The sequence below is a fragment of the Somniosus microcephalus genome, chromosome 1, assembly GCF_052327205.1.
Source record: "Somniosus microcephalus isolate GS21.2 chromosome 1, FLI_Smic_1.0, whole genome shotgun sequence".
In the NCBI taxonomy this organism is placed as follows: domain Eukaryota; kingdom Metazoa; phylum Chordata; class Chondrichthyes; order Squaliformes; family Somniosidae; genus Somniosus; species Somniosus microcephalus.
The window spans coordinates 141,851,747-141,873,459 of NC_140987.1; the positions used below are offsets into that span (position 1 = coordinate 141,851,747).

At 48.7% G+C, this 21,713-nt stretch overlaps 1 protein-coding gene across 1 annotated transcript in view; it reads left to right on the forward strand.

Moving 5' to 3' along the window:
* Nucleotides 1-413: 413 nt before the first annotated feature.
* kifl (kinesin family-like) overlaps nt 414-21,713 on the forward strand; it is a 205,785-nt gene continuing 184,485 nt past the window's right edge. The window contains exon 1 of the mRNA XM_085962276.1: nt 414-435. Within this exon, the coding sequence (XP_085818402.1) occupies nt 414-435 (22 nt within the window). The remainder of the gene's footprint in view (nt 436-21,713) is intronic.

Consider the following 21,713-nt stretch of genomic DNA (forward strand, 5'->3'; position numbering starts at 1 on the left):
CCATTGGGAGATTAGGGAAGTCACCAAGTGGGCAACTGACGGTTCAACTGCCACCTAGACTGTTAGGAGAATGTGGCAAGACATAACTTGAATAACAAGTGACGCGAAAACATGTGATGTCACACGAAAGTATGAATCATTGTGGTTTTAAGACATAAATACGGAAAGCTGTAAACATTCGGGGAGTCAGCCAGGAACGAGTTGCAGGAACTCTAAGCGGTACTCCCTGATCAGCCTTTAGATACCTCCATGGTCTGTTTGTATTGTACTGTTGAATAATTTTGTGTTCTTGTCTTTTAAATAAACTGCTTGGCTATTTTATCATTTACAGACTAGTGTGCGGATTTAATTAATTTTATTTCGCCACAACATTTTGGCGTAGTCGGCAGGATACGTTGGAACATAGACGGACAATGGCCAAGAGGACACAAGAGGGTGAGTAGATTTTGAATACCACCCGGAAATTACGTGATCCAGGCGGTCACCCATCTGTCTGCGGAATGAGTATCCGAATCGTGACGAGTCTGTAAAGAGGTAAAAGGACACGTTTGGACGTGTAGTGAGTATGATCTTGATATATTACGCGTAAAAATTAGTACTGGAAGGGACATTGTCATTGCGATAAAAGACGGTCAGACTAAGAGATAAATTGTGTGAATTTTAACATTGAGTCTTTGTTGAGTATAAAGTGGATTATTGTGTAGATACATTTTGGGATAGGATTTAAGCCGCGTGGAGAGACTGGACGAGCATAAGCCTAGAGAGTTGTATGTAACCGGGGAAGGTCAGACCACAAAATGGTGTCGGGGAAAGAATTAGACTGGGGTGCAGAAGGAACCCTTACTAGATTCTATGCAGATGACCGGAAGGGCTTAATTGACAAAATGTTAAAAGACGGATGGGGTCCCAATCAGGACCCCGCCGTCCAAAAGACTTGGTGGCAAAAAGGGAAAAATAAACGTAGCCAAAAGGCAGGTGTAGTAATAGTACGACAGCTTTTACAATGTACCCTCAAACTGAAACCAAAAATAGAAGAATTAAAAACAGCCAGAGCAGAAATAAAAAAACTGAGAGAAATTCAGGAGAGTCAGAGTGAAAGGGGAATTTTTGGCCCCCGATCATGTACACCTACTGCTCCACCACCTCCTCCGTATATTAAAACAGAGGAAGAGATAAAGAAGGAAAAAGATCTAATTTGCAGGCTAACCAATTTGAAAATTCAGCAAAGGAAGAAAAAAAAAACAGGGATTTGGAAAGCCAGGAAAAGCTGCTGAGTCACCGATTCTTTATTAACATCTGTGCCGAGACAAAATAAACACAAGATTTGCTGAGTGAAAGGAACCTTAAAATATGCTGGTAGTTTTATCTGTTCACTGTTTTACAAAAGATAAGCTTCAGCCTTGAAGTTACAGTTGCCAATGTGCTTGGAAGAAAATGAATTTGAATGTTTACAAGGCATGAGTGATTGTTTCTTTGTTAATGTGGCTTCTTGCTTTGTTTTCCAAGTTAGTTTAAAAGAAATTGATCTGGATTAAATTGGAGTTATGAGGTTAATTAACCTATTAAAACCAGACTTTCATTGTGGCCATGGTGAAATTCTGGTTGGTGTAAATTGGTGTAGTCCGAATTGAATAAGATAACTCCGCTCCGCAAGAGCATCCGATAGTGGCAGATCCCTCTACAATATTTAATTGACTACGGTACTGGGAGCTGTAGGATTCGCAAAATTTCCACATTTCCCCAAAGTTATTAATAAAAGGGACCCTGCATGGACATTTTAAAGAGGGTACCCAAAAGATGGCGTCCGCACCTCGTGGCCAAAAGCCTGCAAGATTTTAAAGCTTGGACTCTGTGGCAGCACAAGCAGCCTGTGCGGAAATCGAAACCTAAAATGCAGTTTCTGTGAAAAGGACTTTGTGTTTTGGAAAAGCAGACAGCAAACATTAGAATATGCATTAAGCCAGATTGTAGACAGATCAGAACTAGTTGGGCCTATACTTGAGGCCATCAAGTCATCTGCATAAGTAATCGGAAACAGCTGCCATCGAGGCCGGACAGGCCGATTAGAATGCATTAATAACAATAAAGCTTGGACATCAGGCCATTAGATGTGATAAACGGCCATCTAAAAACAGTTAGTTTAGATTGCTGTAATTATTTAAAGCAGCCTGCCAAAATTGGAACAATGAACTAACCTGATTTGGCGCGCAGATAAGGGATGAAACAACGGGTATAACTGCAGGCCTCGGGTAGCAATCTAGCTCTCTCTGCCCTCTCTTGCGCTTGGCCCTTGCCCTTGGTTCCTGGCTCACTTGTGCCCTGGCCTCGTGGCGGGTCTCTCCTCGCTCCCCGCGGTGAGATTTCAGCAGCGAAGTACACCATACCAACAGCCGGGGAGGAGAACGAGACCCGAGTCCCTCGTCATCTGGGACGCCCAGGCCAAAAAAGGGGGCGAGACGAACCTTGAGCAGGTAGACGAGACGAGTAGAGATGAAGAAGACGATAAAACTCGATAAGGGCAGAGCAGGGCAGTGAAAAACGTATCGATAAAGACCAAGCGTTGAGTTATAAGCTGGCGCTTGGGAAGACGAACATCTTGTTGAACACTGTAACGCAGGTGCCTACGCTACCACGAATATACTGTCGTTCGATGCATGGGTAACAAAATCTAAACGACAAAGACTGTTAACTGTCCGATAAACATAACGTTACCGCCGACGACCACCTGAGGGAGAAGAAGAGGAGTACCCATCGGGACGAGACGACGATGGTAGCAGAGGAGAAGAAGGTGCGTCGCAGTAGCAGCTCCCGCACCGCGCCCCTGAAGACCACGTGGCGATGGGGTACCTAAGAGGACAGAGAACCAGACCTCAAAATCTGCATTTCGTTAACAGTTGGTTTTGCTTTGGATTGGTGAGCATGAATTCTGGCCCCTCATAGCGTAATCTAGTTAGATATAGGGGGCGGGATAAGGATAAGGGGATTGTTAATATAGTTTGTTTTCCCTCGATGTGCCATGTGTTCCCCATTCCCTGTATAAGTATATAGTTATTTTGTATTTGCCTGTATTTTATGCTAGTAATTTCTCGTAAGACTGTGTTAATTTCTGTTTTAATAAATTCCTGGTTTTCTTACATCCAAACCACTTGTCAACTCAAGTCTTTCTGTATCGCCGCCTGTACCTAAGTCCGGTGTCTAGAACCCAAGCGGTGTGGGAGCGATTTGAACCGCTCACCAAACAGTCAGGGGCATAACTGACTGGGCGCACGCGCCACACCCGCCACCCCCCTTACAGAGCCCTACAGAATGCGGGACTAAAGGTAAACCCGAGAAATAATAACATAATAACACAAGGGAAGAGACAAATGCCTGAAGACAGATGGGAGGGGCACTAGGACCAAGAGGAAAGCTAGCAGGAGAAGCACGCAACCACTGGCTGCGTGCTTTGATTTCTCACAGTCCATCTCCCGTGCTTACGAGGCAACGGATAAGGCAGCACAGGAGGCGGCGATATTATTAGAAGCCAGGAAAGAAGCAGTGAGTAGTATAACAACTGAAGAGGATATCAATATAGTAAAATTGCACAGGGATGTACGGGACGTGGAGAAGAAAGAATGGGAAAGGTGGGGAGCTGCACCAGACCAGGACTCTATATGGAGAAAAGAGGGAAGGGTGGCGGCCCCCACGTGTATACGAAAAACACTCATGGAATTACATCACGGCATTAGCCATGCGGGGCAAAATGCCATGATCAGTAATGTATCTAGGGATTGGTGGTGGCCAGGCTTGGGACGAGACATTGCTAAATATTGTCAGCAATGCATTACATGTTCCCAACATAATCCAGGAAAGGCCATTAAAATAAGAATGGCTCATCAACCACGGCAGCGAGGGCCGTGGGAGAATATCCAAATTGATTTCATGGAGCCACTACCAAGCTCTCGAGGAAGGAAATATTGTTTAGTGATAATAGATTTGTTCACCCGGTGGGTGGAAGAATTCGCCACCCGAAACTGCACTGCAAACACAATAGCCCGAATTTTAGCTGAGGAGGTGATTCCCCGATGGGGCATCCCCACTCAAATAGACTCTGATCAGGGAACCCACTTCACTGGACAGGTGATGAAAGTACTATGCATTATATTGGGCATTAAACAAAAATTTCACATCCCCTACCACCCGCAGAGTTCGGGAATGGTAGAAAGGATGAATCGGACAATAAAGGACAGCCCTGTCAAAAGCCATGCAAGAAACTGTACAGGCTTGGGCTGAACTATTACCTGCTATCCTGATGAGGCAAAGGGCAACCCCTAATCAGACGACAGGATTAATCCCATATGAACTTATGACCGGTCGGGCAATGTGATTGCCCGAAGGTATAATCACCGGGGGGTCCGATGTGGGCCCACTATGGGATCAAATAAAAAGATATGTAATGGAATTAAGTAGACAACTTAAGGATATGAGTCAGGAAGTAAGAGAACGACAGGCAGGTAGAGATGGGCAAGAGGAAGTAGACTTCCCGGAAGATCTTCCCCAAGTAGGGGAAAAGGTAATGGTTAAGGGATTGCCGGGGCGGACCGGGTTTGCGCCTCGATGGTCAGGACTATACGAAATACTGATCAGTGGTGACATGTGTGGATATGAATGGAGTAGGGCGATGGAAACACTGGTCACAATTACAGCGATGCGGGAGTGGGAAGGAAAAGGGAACCCATAGTAACACAATAAAAGTGGGTCACCCCAAAATGACGCCATATGAGGAAAGTGAGGATTGGCGGATGCGTTATCAGGCATGGGAACGAGAGCTGTGGCTCGCTTGCCTAGGAGGGGTACTCATAATATTAATAATAATCGGGATAGTATACCTCTTTTGGTACATATGGAAGCGCCATCGTAGATGGCAGACGGAAGAAATGCCACCACACCTTGTGGTGGAATTAGTAAGAATGGGATGACTTTAATAAGACTGGTGACGACCAGCCCCTTCATATTTTGCAGGAACTTTAAGATAAAAGAATGAGGTGGATCCTTGCTTTTACCCTCATTGGGATCGTGTGGCTAAAAAGGAAGTCACCTGTAACAAACAGAATATATGTGAAACATTTGGATGCATACCCTGCAACCAAACCGAACCATGTAATGGCACTGACGGTACAGGCAACAGAATTTATGATGCGAGCTCTGACACGGGGTCAGGAATAGATGCTGCCGAATGCAGTAAACCATATTTGAATATCTTGTCCGCAGTAATTTAATGCACCAATCGGACTTTGTGTCAATGTACTCCAACTACCACCCCATTAACTTGCCCAACGATGGAAGCCGGAGCCAAAGGGGGATTGGTTATAAGAAAAACACAAGATGAGATGTATTTTAGTGTAACACATAGAGTTGTTAAACTTGCCATTGATATCAGTACTTTTGAAATGCCCGCAATGTGTAATAATCATACGAAACAATTGTGGAACTCCCTGTGGGTAAAACAATTAGAGGGTCCACAGGGAAAATCTATCTTACAAACGGGGAATATTGGAAATGGCCGGAGCAGGGTATGTGACTGGGTTAGTGACAGTTAATAGTTTTGACATAGAAGGAGTTAGTGAAGGAGTAGAAGACTTACAAACAAAAATAGAGAAGTTATTAAAACAAACCACTGGAAACAGCCAACAAACGGCACTAGCAGGAGAACAAATGGCAAAACAATTGCTGGGGGTGGAAGAGATAGTAGCCCATCATGCAAAAACATTACTACAATTATTGACCAGATCAGCAATGCATCACAACAAACCCATAAGGAATTGGTATGTGCCATGTATGGATCATGGCTATTGTCGAATGCTCAGCATAACATGAAACAAATAAATAATGGACAGATCCCTGACTGGATTACTAATAAGGATCTGGAACCCTGGATTGACACAAATAAAAGCCTATGTAAAGGGCGTAAAATGGGACAAATATATAGGGCAGGCAATTGTCTGACTCCATGGACTAAGGTGATTGGCTTTGTATTGGCCATCCAACAACTCCCAGAAGAGGGACAGCCCTAGTATGATGTGATTAATATAGGAGAGATACAAAGGGAGAGTTGGGTTAAATATCATGAGGTCCCTACCAAGGCAATTTGGGAAAGGGACGAAGATAATAACCAGAGGAATGGGACCTTAAGAGGGGTGGTAATGGACGGGTGCCACCACAAGGGAAGGACGTGGGTGTGCACACCCCCCCCCACCGAGGGAGACACAGCAGAGTGTGGGTTTACCAAAACCACCAATTGCACCCTTGAGGTACACCCAAGGAGGATACACCGAACAAGGGTAGCACCAAAGAATAACGGGACATTTTGTGTCACCACAACTGAACAGAAATATGAACACCAAGATCTGACTTGTCCCATTCCTCAGCCAAACTTTTGTTTCAACCCAAAGATACTGACACAAATAGGACACCAATATATACACCCGCCTAGACCCTGCAAAGAGAAAACATGGGCGTTGAATAATACAGAACTTAAGAAAGAGGTTGAAACCTATGTTATACCGGAGTCCAAGGCGATTCCTAAATTAGAGGAGCAAGAAGCTTGGAAGAAATTACAGCGGGAAATAAAGGACAATACAGAACATTATCATAGAATAGAAGAAAGTTTAAAGAAACAAGGTCTGGACATTGAAAAAACTTAAGCAGAAATTCTATGGTACAATAAAATCTGGAACTGGGGTATAATGTTAATCACAGCTAGTTTTGGTTCTTGGATATGTTTTTATGTTTTGCTCATCCTGCAGAAGACGCCATGCCCAGCAGATAGTAAAGGTACTTGAGGAAAGGAAGAACCTGATGAGCACTGGAATTTAACCACTGACATCAGAGACCTATTCCTCCCTAACCCATCAGCTGATCACCGAAGAGGGGGCGGGATGAATTGGTATGATTTAGTTTAATGTGGTCTCATGGGCTGGGGTAGCCATGGACCAAAGGGGGGTTTGAAGTGGATTTTTAGAAATCATACTTAGTAGAAGCATAGCATTATGGGTAAGAATAAGTAGTCAAGGCATTTCCGCCTGACAACAGCAAGTTAAAAGCATATAGGCTTTGCACAAGGCTCAGCACGTAACCACAAAAAGGGACAAAGATAGGAAAAGCAGAAGGAGACGTACTGAGACAACTCACTTGACTGAAACTAGCCGTTGGGAGATTAGGGAAGTCACCAGGTGGGCAACTGACAGTTCAACCGCCACCTAGACTGTTAGGAGAATGTGGCAAGACATAACTTGAATAACAAGTGACGTGAAAACATGTGATGTCACGTGAAAGTATGAATCATTGTGGTTTTAAGACATAAATACGGAAAGCTGTAAGCGTTCGGGGAGTCAGCCAGGAACGAGTTGCAGGAACTCTAAGCTGTACTCCCGGATCAGCCTTTAGATACCTCCGTGGTCTGTTTGTATTGTACTGTTGAATAATTTTGTGTTCTTGTGTTTTAAATAAACTGCTTGGCTATTTTACCATTTACAGACTAGTGTGCGGATTTAATTAATTTTATTTCACCACAACACATTTCATGCTTCTGTTAGTTCTCTGACATTTACCTTTCATTTTCACTTTCTATTAATCTATCTTTATCAAATTTCATTCAAGTTAATTATGTTCTTATCGTGCATAAACAACAGGCAAATATTGATGCACAGAATCATTAAAGCTTCACAAAATAAACAACTGTACTATTAGCAAGGCTTTTCATTTTCACCCCTCCCAGATGACCTTCGTGAAGCTCATTGAGCACTCTCTCCCTTAACTTGGGTGGAATTACTACTCGAGATCCAAACATCAAGGTCCCCTGGCATACTGACAGCTGTTCTCTTCTGGATGAGAATGCTGGCAACAGTGAGTCGCCATATGCTGGCCATCCCTTCACCGTCAAATCATATACCCGAGACAGTGTCGGGTCATTTCGGGTCTCCTTCTCTATACCAGCGTTAGTTACTGGCAAGCATTCAATTATAGTCGAATGAAATATTTCGACAGGATCAACTGCTGGTGCTTCCTCCGCAGTAGGCAGTGGCAGGCGTGATAGCCCATCAGCGTTTCCATGCTGTTTTGTGCCCTTATACTCGATTTCATATTGGTGTGCCACTAGGAAAAGGGACCATCTTTGTAGCCGTTGCGCAGTCATCACCGGAATGCCCTTCTTTGGATTAAAGATGGAGACAAGTGGTTGGTGGTCAGTCAGCAAGGTGAACTTCTGCCTGTGCAGATAGTGATTGAACTTTTTCACTCCCCACACTAGGCTGAGGGCCTCCCTGTCAATCTGGGCGTAGTTACGCTCGGCTGAGGTTAGTGACCGAGACGCAAAGGCTACTGGCCTCTCCAAGCCGTCCGGGAATTTGTGCGACAGCACCGCTCCAATGCCATAGGGTGATGCATCACACGCCAACCGAATTGGTAGTGCTGGGTTGAAATGAGCCAATGCCTCTTTTGATGTGATCAATGTTTTGCTCTTCTGGAAAGCTCGTTTACATTCATCACTCCACTTCCATGGTACCCCCGTTTGCAGTAGGGTGTTCAATGGGTGTAGTACTGTAGACAAATTCGGCAAGAACTTATGGTAGTAGTTCACCAGCCTGAGGAACGACCTCAGTTGTGACACATTTTCCGGTGCTGGAGCCTTGACTACTGCCTCAATCTTTTCAGGGACTTATGTAACCCCTCTTTATCAATAACGTGGCCACAATACGAGATCTGCTTCTGGAAAAACTCGCATTTGTGGCGGTTAGCTTGGAGCCCATATTCCTTCAATCTAGTGAGCACCTGCTCCAGGTTGGCGAGGTGATCACTGTCATTTTCGCCCGTGACCAGGATGTCGTCCAAATAATACTTGGTCCCTGGAATCCCTTGCAGGACTTGTTCCATTGCCCTTTGCCAAATAGCCGGAGCTGATGCTACCCCGAACACCAGCCGGTTGTATTGGTAGAGACCTTTATGAGTGTTGATCGTGAGGTACTGTTTCGAGGCTTCTTCTACCTCCATTTGCAGGTACGCCTGGGCCAGATCAATCTTAGTGAAGCGTTTCCCTCCAGATAGCGAGGCGAAAATATCTTCAATCCGCGGAAGCGGATATTGTACAGTGTGAAGGACTGGGTTCACTGTCACCTTAAAGTCCCCACAGATGCGAACCGTCTTTGGTTCCCCAGGCATATTACTCAACAACCTCTTCATTACAGGAATGATGGGTGTAGCCCACTCGCTCCAGTCCACTTTGAACAGTAGCCCTGAACGTTCCAAACCTTCCAGCTCTGCTTCAACGGCTGGGCGGATCGCATAAGGTATCGGTCTGGCCTTAAAAAACTTTGGGCTTGCATTTCCCTCTATTTTGATCGTCGCTGTTATGCCTTTTAGTGTTCCGAGTCCCTGCTGAAACACTTATTGTGCGTCAGTTAGCATTTTTGACAGTCGTCCAGGTGTGACGTCTTCATCCTTTTTGGCATCTACAGTCAGTGCTTGTATGGAATGCCAATCTAGCTGTATTTTCCGGATCCATTCACGTCCTAGTAATGGTGGTCCTCCCTCTGGCAATACATATAGGTCCATTTGTGGTGTTTCCTTGCCGTTATATATAACGTTCACCCTTATTTTTCCTTTGGGGTAGACTTTTCGCCCCGTGTACATCTTCAAGAAGATCTTTGTATCTCTCAAGGGTATATGTGAGAATAGCCGCTTGTAGTCCCTTCGGTTTATGACTGTTAGGGCTGATCCTGTGTCCAATTCCATTTTCACTTGGACTCCTGCTATCTTGAGCGTGACCCAGATAGTTTGGTGATCCTCCGTTTTGATCACATTATGTAGTTTCAGACAACCCAGCTCCTTGCTTCCGGAGTCTGTATCACTTTTCTGTTCGTCTGAACTACTCTCCGTCACCTTATGTACCTTCTTGTACTTCTCCTGTGGAGATTTCTTGCTGCTGGTTTTCTTTCCCGACCTGCAGACTCTTGCTATGTGTCGTACTTTTCCACACTGTCTGCACACTTTGTCCTTGAACCAGCAATCGTTATGGTCGTGTGTTGTTCTGCCGCAGCGATAGCACTTCACTGTTCCGTATGACATTTCATTTGTGCCATATTCTTGCGGTCTCCGTTGTATCTCTGCAGCGCCCCGTGCTGCTGCTTCATGTGATACTGCAATGCTGAAAGCCTTGTCCAGCGTAAGATCCTTTTCTGATAGAAGCCATTTCTGGGTTCCTTCACTTTGAAGCCCACACACAAACTTATCCCTTAAAGTATCTGCTAGTCCCGTTCCAAACTGGCAGTGTTTCTACAGCTTGTGCAGTTCCGTTAAATACTCAGCATTACTTTCATCTTTATGCTGGTTCCTTTTATGAAACTTAAATCTTTCTGCTATCAGCAGCGGTGTGGGGTTTAAGTGGTCCTGTAGGATTGACACTATGTTTTCAAAATCCTTTTCTACTGGGATCTCTGGGGTTACTAGGTTTCGTAGTAAGCCATACGTTTTTGCACCCATTGAATTCAACAATACCAGCGCTTTCTTGTCATCTGGCACTTCATTCGCCTTGCAGTATACTTCTATGCGTTCGACATATGTCATCCAATCTTCGACTTCATTGTTGAACGCTGTGATACTGCCACTCTTCGGAATTTTTGGGTGTGGTTAGACTGGCTTAAAATGGCGTCTCCCGTGCTTTCCTTTCTTCCCCGCTGCGGCTTAAAATGGCGTCTCCCGCGCTTTCCTTTCTTCCCCGCTGTGACTTAAAATGGCGTCTCCCGCGCTGCTGCCAACGCCGCTCTCGGCGGTCCTCGTGGCAAATGGCGACAACCTGTGGATTTCGTGCGCTGCTCCTGCGCTGCTGCCAATGCCGCTCTCTGCAGTCCTCGTGGCATTGGCAGTGCCTCGCGTTTTCCTGCGCACCTCTCTCCCCCGTTGACGCTGCTCGGCCCTTGAACACCGGCTGCGCTCTGCTCTCTCTCGTCTCTCTCCCCCGTTGACGCTGCTCAGCCCTTGAACACCAGCTGCGCTCTGCTCTCTCTCGTCTCTCTCCCCGTTGACGCCACTCAGTCCTGAACACTGGCTGCGCCCTGTGCGCTCTGCCTTCTCTCTCTCTCCCCCGTCGACGCTGCTCGGCCTTTTTCTGTGCCGCTCGGTCAGCTCTAGCCGCCACTGTCCGGGAAGTGTCTGCGCAGTACCTGTTGCCAGCCCGTTTCGCTGGACCATCGTGACTGGAAAGCCAAGCCTGGCTCTCGACAGCCTCCCCTGCGATGCTCAAATCTCCGCTGGATGACTGGGCGGTTGCCCGTGGTCGATGCCCATGCTTCTGGACTCGACCTCCTTCCACTGTTCTCCAGGAGCGAATCCCTGGGAGGTGATGCAGAGTTGCAGGTAGGTTCGAATCTGCTCGTCACCAATGTTGTGTCTGTGTATAATAAGACACAGACTGCAGGAGAAACGGTACAACAGGTGTTTACTGAATGAGGGTTACCCTATAACTTACTATACAGATCACTACTCAGGGTTTATATACAGGTGTGGTCACTGCCGGTACTACAGTATACAGGAGCTGTAAAAAGTAGTTCTCTCCCTTAAAGGTACATACATTACAGTACCCATGTCATTGTACCCAGTATGAGTTGATGCCTTCAGGAAAGGAGGACAGAAAACTGGCAAATGTCAAATAAGTTGATTTATAGACCAATATGTTTTAGTTAGCCTGCTAGAGTTCTATTACATGATATTCTGAGTAAGTGGGAAATCAAACCAGGCACAAACAGTTAAAACTGAGATGTGAATCAAACTTCTCATTTTAATATTTGTGCTTTATACGCAGACATTTACCCCAGCACATCTTCTGGTGAGCATATACCACTGTCTTCAAGGTTTTGGATGTGGAAGAAAACCCCTGTGTCCCCGACATCTGAAAACCCTGTGCAAATAGGTAAGAGACATTTATAACACAAAATGAACCTATTTTTATTGCACACTGGAAGAAAGGCTGCAAAATTCCCCTCTTAGCACGGCTTTTAAACTCCCCCCCCCCCCCCCACAAGGCCTCCGATCGCAATCCTCCTGATGCACCGGCTCTGATGCTTCCCTCCCCCCGATTCCCCGATGCTCCCTCCCCCTGATGTTCCGATGCTTCCCTCCCCTGATTCTCCCTCCCCCGCTGCTCCGAAGTTTCATCCCCCTGATGCTCTGATGCTTCCCCTCCCGAATGCTTAGATGCTTCCCACCCCTGATGCCCCGAAGCTCCAGCCCACTATCCTCCAATGCTTCCCTCTACCTGATACTCTGGCCCCTGACGCTCCGATGCATCCCTACCCCCCAGTGCCCCATTGCTCCGGCCCCTGATCCTCCGATGCTTCCCCCTCACCCCCCAATGCCCCAATGCTTCCCCGCTGATGCTCCAGCCCTGATACTCTGGCTCCCCCTCCATCCTCCGGCCCCCGAACACTCGCCCCCCGGCTCCATCCAATACCTCCATCCCTCCTCCCTGTGGCCTATTGCCACAGATCTACCTGCCCGCAGCCAACCAGCCTCCCTGTCTGTGGCTGTGGGTGGGAAACAGTGGTTTTCAATGCAAATCAGGCCCTGCTGTTAAATTTGGCAGGACCTTCGGGAAACCCGTTCTCCCGGGATTCCTGACCGCTTCTGAGCCCCGCACCCCCCTCGCGCTCCCAATCCGCCTCCTGATTAAAATTCCGGCCTAGAGACAGTACAAAATACAATTCTAAACTTAAGGGTCTCTCCTTAAGAAATATGCCCTTTTCTCAGGCAGTCTGGCAAGTAAAAAGGGACAGTAAAACCCTCTGTACCTAAAAATGGGGGCTGCAATTTCCCTCCCCTGATCCCACTGTGCCCCACTGCAGTTAAATGAAGCAGGGGGCATGGCCAAGTGCTTCTCAGGTATCTCTGCATTTCCGCCCACTTACTGCTCCTGAAAATTACCACCACTGTAAAAGTATGGTGCCTCACAGAGAATGATGAAGAAGCAGATCATGAAAGAGATTATGCCATCAACTTCACCAACAGGAATGTCGAGATAGTGAGTGCTGCTAACCACCTCATTAGGTATGTCAATGCCTGATACCCAGGGAGTAGCCATGATTCTTGTATTTTCAGGCAATGCAGGATACATGCACTTCTCAGCCACAGTGACATGACAGGGTGGCTGATAGTACAGGGGTACCCAGTTCAGCCTTGGCTGATGACACCCCTTTTGGAATCCAAGGTCAGAGGCTGAAAACAAACTCAGTGACTTGGGCATTACAGGTAGACTACCTTTTATCCGAACTTCCGAAAACCGAAACCCTCTAAAAACTGAAGGTTTTTTCGTTCAGCGTAAGTCGTGCACACGACATGACCAGAGTGGCGCACGACCCCGACCCCCGCCGCCGACCCCCCGCGGGCCCCCGCCGACCCCCCCGCCGACCCCCGCCGACCCCCCCGCCGACCCCGACTCCCGCCGACCCCCCCGCGGACCCCCGCCGACCCCCCGCCGACCCCGACTCCCGCCGACCCCCCTGCCGACCCCCGCCGACCCCGACCCCACCGCCGACCCCCCGCCGACCCACCCCCGACAAATTTCCCAGTCTTATAAAATACCTTCCGAAATCCGAAATTTTCCGAAAACCGAAACACGGCTGGTCCCGAGGTTTTCGGATAAAGGATAGTCTACCTGTACCAGTAATTACTGAGGAACAGACCATTGGAATTCTTGTTTCTAGTGCATGGACAGGTCAGGGGAAGCCCTGCATTATAGTTCAGCAGTGGTTTCCACAATTGTAGTGGGCATTACAAAAGGAGTGTGCCTGCCAAGCACAGAAGTTGAAAAGGAAGAAGATGCTGCTCATGGCAAGGAAACCCTGGAGAGTAAAAATGGTGGCCTCCATCTGCATGACACAGAAAAGCCCTTAATAATCCCTTGCCATGCTATCAGGTAACCATTCAGTTATTCTGTAAAACCTCTAATATCCTCTCTGGGAGAGGACAGCTACAAACATTACTCATCATACAAGATGACTAATAGAAAGTCTCCCTGGAAAAAATATGCAAACACACCAAACTACCAGAAATGTATTTGTTTACTACCATCTTGTCCCTTCATTGTGTCTCATGACTACTGCTGCCTCTTATCGCCATGACTACTCCTTGTGCCTAAAGCTCTTTTCACTCACTACCCTAACCTCTTATTCCTATGTGGTGCTATCTCAGTATCAGGAGGTTTGAGGTTTGTGGCTGGGATTGTAACAATGGAGCCCTTGAGGACAGAAGTGCCAGCAGTGTTACCCTTAGGACATGGTTCCAGTGCCCAAAGAAGTGTAATAGCCTCAGATGAGTGGTCAAGGTCAGAGCCCTTGACATTTCAGTGAAGCCAATATCCTTGAAGGACTTGCTTCCTGTGTCATGATGCTTCTCCATCCATTGCCTACCAGGCTTAGACCAAAAGCTCCCTCCTGTGCTAGTATTGGAATGGGCTACATTGAAGCTGGCACATTATCCCTGCCATGAGAAACAGCAATCTCTGTGACCATTCCTTGCAGCTTATGAGAGATGGTCCCATGCTCAGTTAGGCTTAATGTTCTACGTGAGAATAGGTTGAATCGTCCCAACTAAGTCCCGAAAGCCTCAAACTAGGGTATTGTTTAGGCCATCTATGGAAGCAGTCATTGTTGCCTTTCCAGAAATGACAGATGCCCTCATAGCTTGAGGCTGCATTGATCTCCTGGACTGCCACAGTCACGAGGGTATTCTTCATATCATGCCATAGAGCCTGCATTGTGTTACAAATATGGGTTGTGGACTATAATGTTCCACCATCTGCACCACTTAAGAGACTGTCTCCACTGCTTGCAGATGAGATATATGCTTATGAATAATAGAACTTTTAGAGATTGGGGGCGAGAAATTCATTATAGCCAAGGAATGGGCAGGCTAAATACGATGAATGAGTGCCAGGTGAAAATCGTTTGGACTGAATGCAGAATTTGTCCTCACTCCTCATTGAATGATTGAAGCCATAAATCTAGTCTAAAAACCCAAGCTCATTGGTGTTACACTGAAAAGATGGACCAATATCGGGTGTAGTTTAAACGCAAGTAATGTTTGCCACAGGCTTTTTTCACTGATTAAAGGGGATGGCCTTTGATGCTGCAACACCTTATTCTCAGCATTGTTGAGCACTTATTTACAAATGCTGATGGCAGATCGCCGCCCCAGGGAGAGAGCCCGGGAGTTTTCCAAGGAAGCTTTGGAGGCATTGGTTTTAGCAGTGGAGAGAAAGCAAGCGGTCCTGTACCAACTGGCAGAAGGCCCTTGCCCCAAGTCTGCCGGACTATGTGGAGCGAGGTGGCACACCACGTCATGGGCAGCACTGCGGTCCCCAGGTCCCATACCCAGTGCAGGAGGAAGTTTAACAAGCTTACACAGATGGTCAGGGTGAATGAAGGCTTCAACAAATGCTACATACCACCATTTGTACCACAAGCTTCACACACCGCTCAATGTATCACACCCACAGCATTCACCCACCAACAATCTCTACCTAGCAACACTCAGACCCACATCTCACACCTTGCACACAATGACAGCTATTTGACTATGGCAGGGACAAGGGTCATTAGTTATTAGAATTTGTGTCATATATGTGATATGTTATAGATAAATTTACTAATGATGGTTGGAATATTTTGTGGTCTCTCTCATTTCACCTTTGTGCCCAGGAGGATGCTGTGATATGCCATGAGACAGGGATTGTATGATGGGGATATGATGGGCTACGGGGATCTGGGGTTTCATTCAGGTGAATCGGAATCTGATGAGCCGGTCATAGACAGTGCGCCCAGAAGGCCGATTGTCTCGCTGCCTCCGCCCTCCCTCCTGTTCCTCCTCCACTTTGTCCTCGTCCTCCTCTGCCTCGTCCCCCTCCTCCTCATCCTCCTCCTCCTCATCCTCTTCCTCCTCATCCTCCTCAGCCTCATCCTCCTCCTTCTCATCCTCCTCCTTCTCATCCTCTTCCTCCTCGTCCTCCTCCCTCTGCCTCATCCTCCTCCGCCTCATCCTCCTCTGCCTCGTCCTCTTCCTCCTCCTCCTCATCCTCTTCCTCCTCATCCTCCTCCGCCTCATCCTCCTCTGCCTTGTCCTCTTCCTCCTCGTCCTCATCCTCCTCCTCCTCTTCCTCCTCATCCTCCTCCGCCTCATGCTCCTCTGCCTCGTCCTCTTCCTCCTCGTCCTCATCCTCCTCCTCCTCAACCTCTTCCTCCTCATCCTCCTCTGCCTCATCCTCCTCTGCCTCATCCTCTTCCTCTTCCTCCTCCGCCTCATCCTCCTCTGCCTCATCCTCTTCCTCCTCGTCCTCCTCCATCTCACCCTCCTCCTCCTTGTCCTTTTCCTCCTTGTCCTCCTGAGGTAATGCTGCAATCCTGCAGCCCCCATGACAGTGAGGAACTGTTGTGAGCAGAAGCCTTTAACAAATAATGAGTGACTTCTGCACTTGAACGAACACACGACACCAAAAAATCTTGAAATAATTAAAGAGAGCTGTTCCAGTTGTAGGAAGTAGCAAACAGGCACTGAAACTGCAAAACCCTGCCCGGTACAGCTGATTGGGGATGGTGCCTTGAAATATCACTGCTGCAGCCTGCTTTCTGCTTGTAGATGCCAGCTCTCCCTGTCATTGTTCTGCGCTGTTGTTAAAGTAAGTGGCTAAAGTATTGGAGATCGGGCATCCAGTGAGCATTACACACTCACTGACTTCGCAAGCTTCCTGGCACTAGTGTTTACCGGCAGCGCTACCGGCACCATCGATATGGCGTGCGGAGCTGGAATGGGCATCAGCTGTCATTACAGCTGTCAACGGCATTTCAGCTCCATCTCCTGGTGCTAACGTGTGGTGCAAACCACACAGATTTTTTCCCCTGGCACCCTAAGATCTTGATCCCTTGGCTCCGCAGTGAGGGGCAGCTCCTTTTGCCACCTCCAGGGAGAGTCATCATTTCCTTCCAGCTCCTCCTGCTCATGGGTGCTTTGTGATTCACCCAGCGATATTCCTTCTGTCTCAAAAATGCCCTCATCCCGAGTGAGTGTACATGGACTGGTGCTTGACAAAGTAAGGTGCTATGTCAGCATGGCTGAATCAGGTGAAGGAAGGGTTCCTCTGGAGATTCCAGCTTCTTGTCAGATGCTTTCCCTTCTGTAAGTGTTCAGCATCTGTAAAAGAAAAAAATTTACATTAATTTTAGGAAGGCGTTCTCTGATTTATGAATGAGAAGATGTGAGTTAACAATAACATGCGTCCTTTCTAGTCATCAGCATGTCTGCAGACATCTAAAGCTTACATTGTGTAAGTGCTTCATCCCATTACCAGCCTGAACTTGACTGCTCTTTGCCAACTTCTCTCACCACCTCCCCAGTGTATCTGCCCAGCTTCCTCCTCATGCCTACTGAGGGGCCTGATGCTAGCCATTCCTCCACCTGTGGCAGTCCTTTGCCTCTGGTTGTGCCAATGTTTCTCCCTTGCAAAAAACACAATGATTTAGACATGCTACAGACTAATTCACAATGGCCTAGAAAGCCCACACTGTTGTTGGCGTACCTTCAGGGTATAGTTAGGGCAAGTAACTTTTATTGGCAGAAAAATGTGGAAGAAACCATTTATACCGCTTTTCTGCCTTAAATCAAACCCTTCGAACTCCCTCGTGCTTTTTGGCCCTTTCCACGAACTACTTGCCAAGTTCCAAGTGAGCTCATTTACATATATTACAGTAAGGGCAGGATTTTCATCGGGCCGTTGAGGCGGGATTGGAGGCGTGTGGGGGGTTAAAATAGCAAAAACTGGCAGGTGGGCCCAACCCTGCCTCCATCCTGCCTCCAAGCAATTTTCATTAAATCATGTCTAAAGGTCCCGTCTCTGTCTCGCCTCCAAGAGGCGGGATAGGCCTTTAAGGCCCTTAACAAGCACTAAATTGCCGCTATAATGCCATTTTGAAAGGTCTTTGTGATTTTAACCCTTTTCCCACGTGAAGCACGCCTGTTCTGAAACACGACGGTGAAACCTGGCGGGAGCACAATTGGATTGCTGACTATCAGCTGCAGGTCAAGCATTAAATAGGAGATTTGATCAACCATCATTTGCAGGTGGCAGGACTTTGTTGTCTCAGGTCTGGGGGATCTTTTAGAAGGCATAACCACAGCTGTGTAAGTTTGGAGCCTGACACCCATCTCCAGTGTGACCTTCTGGGAAACCCCTCTCGCCACCTTGACTGAGCGCTTCCTCAACTGAAGCATATACCAGAAGCTGGGGAGCCATTTATTTCCTTCCCTTCATGACATTAGATGAGGACGAAGACTAGTCGCGGCACCAGCAGAACCATGAACAACAGCAGCACCAACAGCAGCAGCAGCAACAGGAGTGCCAGGCTGCTGCTCACCCACCTGAAGCTGCACAGGCCAGAAGGGCCCAGCGCATGGAAGCTCGTCGGCACAGGAGATACCCCCCAAACAGGGTCTACAGACACAGGGTCAGTATCCTCAACATGTCTGAGCAGCAGTGCCAAAGGCGGCTCCGACTTTCGCAAGAGGTAGTGGTTGACATCTGCGCAATGCTGCAACAAGACCTGCAGCCCAGACGACCAGGTGGACAACCCTTACCACTGGCCGTCAAAGTCACCACCGCACTCAACTTTTTTGCCTCAGGCTCATTCCAGGGATCAGCAGCAGACTTCAGCGGCATTTCCCAGGCGGCCGCACACAGTTGCATCATGCAGGTAACCGATGCCCTCTTTGCCCTCGTGCACAATCACATCCATTTCACCAAGGATCAAGCAAGTCTCATGGCGTGTACGGTTGGATTAGCTAATCTGGCAGGCTTTCCAAGGGTGCAGGGTGTGGTAAACCACTGTTATAGTTATCACTGTATATTGTTCTCACTGTTCTCACTGTCACATCACTACACGAGGTCGCCTCTTGTCGCACTGTTATACCTGGGCTGACCACCTCCGACTCCGCCCATTACCTGCCCAGGTATAAAGGTAGCTGACTGGCTAGTATTCCTCCCTGTTGGATCGGATCACCCACGAGGGTGGGCTCTGTTATTTAGCCAATAAAAACCTTCAGTTACGTTCTTAACTCGTCGCCTTTTATTGGACTAATTGATAGGCATATCAATTTTATTGGCTAAATTTTAAAGATGTCTGATAATGAACAGCAACAGCAAGGAGCTCACCCAGCAGCACAGCAACAGCAGCCTCCAGACAACGGGCCACACCAGCCGGCTTGGCTGCAAGCCTTGAAACCACCATACCTGGATCTAAACCCACAGGCACCAAACTCAGCCAACGACTTCAAACACTGGCTGGACTGCTTCGAATCGTACCTGGAGGAAGCCGTCGTCCCTCAGAGATCCAAACTAAGAGTCCTGAAAGCCCAAGCGAGCCCGAGAGTATATACACTCATCCAGGACATGACTACGTACGACGACGCCATCAACCTACTGAAACAGCAGTACCGGAGCCCGGTAAACTACATGTACACTAGGCATCTCTTAAGATCTCGCCAGCAACAGCCAGGAGAATCGATAGCTGAATTTTCACGAGCGCTGAGACAACTCGGCAGGAACTGTGACTTTAAAGCGGTGACGGCTACTGCGAACATGGAAGACAATGTCCGCAACGCCTTGGTGAGAGGCCTACGTTCCGACTACACACGGCAAAGACTGCTTGAAGCTAAGGACATAGACCTGGACAAGGCCGAAGCCCTCGCCCTCACCCTAGAGGCCACCCAGCAAGACCAGGAAGCGTTTGCCAGGTACTATTCGCGACCCTGGGACTCGGGCCCGACCCCCACCCCACCACCCTTCACAGCGCTGCCCCCGGGACCTACCTCAGCGTCTGCATCACGGATCCGACCGGGCCCGCTAGCCCCGGTACCGGCCCCGACATCAGGCAACCCCGATCGGGCCGCTGGCTGCTTCTTTTGCGGCCAGGAGAAGCAGCCGAGGTCGCGCTGCCCAGCCAAAAACTCGACCTGCAAAACCTGCCTCAAGAAAGGCCACTTCTCCAAGGCCTGCAGAAGCAAATCCTCAGAAGCCAGCAGTGCCTCATGCGAACCCTGGGGGCGGCCATCTTTGTGCGGGGCAGCCGAAGCCTGCAGAGCCTCATGGGAAAACCAGGGGCGGCCATCTTTGTGCGGGGCAGCCGAAGCCTGCAGAGCCTCATGGGAAAACCAGGGGCGGCCATCTTTGTGCGGGGCAGCCGAAGCCTGCAGAGCCTCATGGGAACAGCAGGGGCGGCCATCTTTGCGCGGGGCAAACGATTTAAACAGAGCCTCATGTGAACTACGGGGGCCGCCATCTTCGCCGCCATCTTGTCATGACAACGACGCGCTCATCTACACCCTAGCTTCCGTGACCCTGGATCAAGCCCGCCCGCACCACCTGGCCAGCTCAATGATGGACATCAAAGTCAACGGCCACGCCACGACCTGCCTGTTCGACAGCGGAAGCACGGAGAGCTTCATCCACCCAGACACGGTGAGCCACTACTCCCTCCCCGTCCTGCCAACGCGCAGCCGCATCTCGATGGCATCGAGGTCGCACGCCACAGACATCAGCGGCTACTGTGTCGTGACATTGTCGGTTAAAGGGACAGAGTATAAAAATTTTAAACTCCTCGTACTCCCCCAGCTGTGCGCTGCCATCATACTAGGGCTGGACTTCCAATCCCACCTCCAAAGTGTAACCCTAGCATACGGTGGACCCCTCCCCCCACTCACAGTCGACAACCAGCGAAAGTTAAACCGCCCACCGCGTAACACCTGCAGCCTATCCACCCTCAAGGTACCGCCACCTTCCCTGTTCGCTAACCTCACCCCCGACTGCAAACCTGTCGCTACTAAGAGCAGGCGGTACAGCGCTGGGGACAGAGCCTTCATTAGCTCTGAGGTGCAGCGACTCCTGAAAGAGGGCATTATTGAGGGGAGCAGCAGCCCCTGGCGTGCCCAGGTGGTGGTAGTCAAGACCGGCGACAAAAATCGCCTGGTTATCGACTACAGCCAGACCATAAACAGATACACCCAGCTGGACGCATACCCCCTCCCCCGCATATCGGACATGGTCAATGAGATTGCACAATACCGCGTATTCTCGACCATCGACCTCAAGTCGGCCTACCACCAACTCCCCATCAGCCCGGAGGACAGCCAGTACACCGCCTTCGAGGCGAATGGCCGCCTCTACCAATTCCTTAGGGTCCCCTTTGGTGTCACCAACGGGGTCTCGGTTTTCCAACGGGAGATGGACCGGATGGTTGACCAGAACGGACTACAGGCCACTTTCCCCTATCTCGATAACGTCACCATCTGCGGCCGCAACCGGCAGGACCATGACGTGAATCTGGAGAAATTCCTCCGTACGGCCCAACGGCTGAACCTCACCTACAATAAGGAGAAATGCGTGTTTAACACAGCGCGCCTTGCCATCCTTGGCTGTGTAGTAGAGAACGGAGTCATCGGCCCCGACCCCGAAAGAATGCGCCCCCTCATGGAGCTACCCCTCCCCCACTGTCCAAAAGCACTTAGGAGAACCCTGGGGCTTTTCGCCTACTATGCCCAATGGGTACCCAATTATGCGGACAAAGCCAGACCCCTCCTGAAAACCACATCCTTCCCCCTCACGGAAGAGGCGTGCGCGGCCTTCTCCCTCATTAAGGGAGACA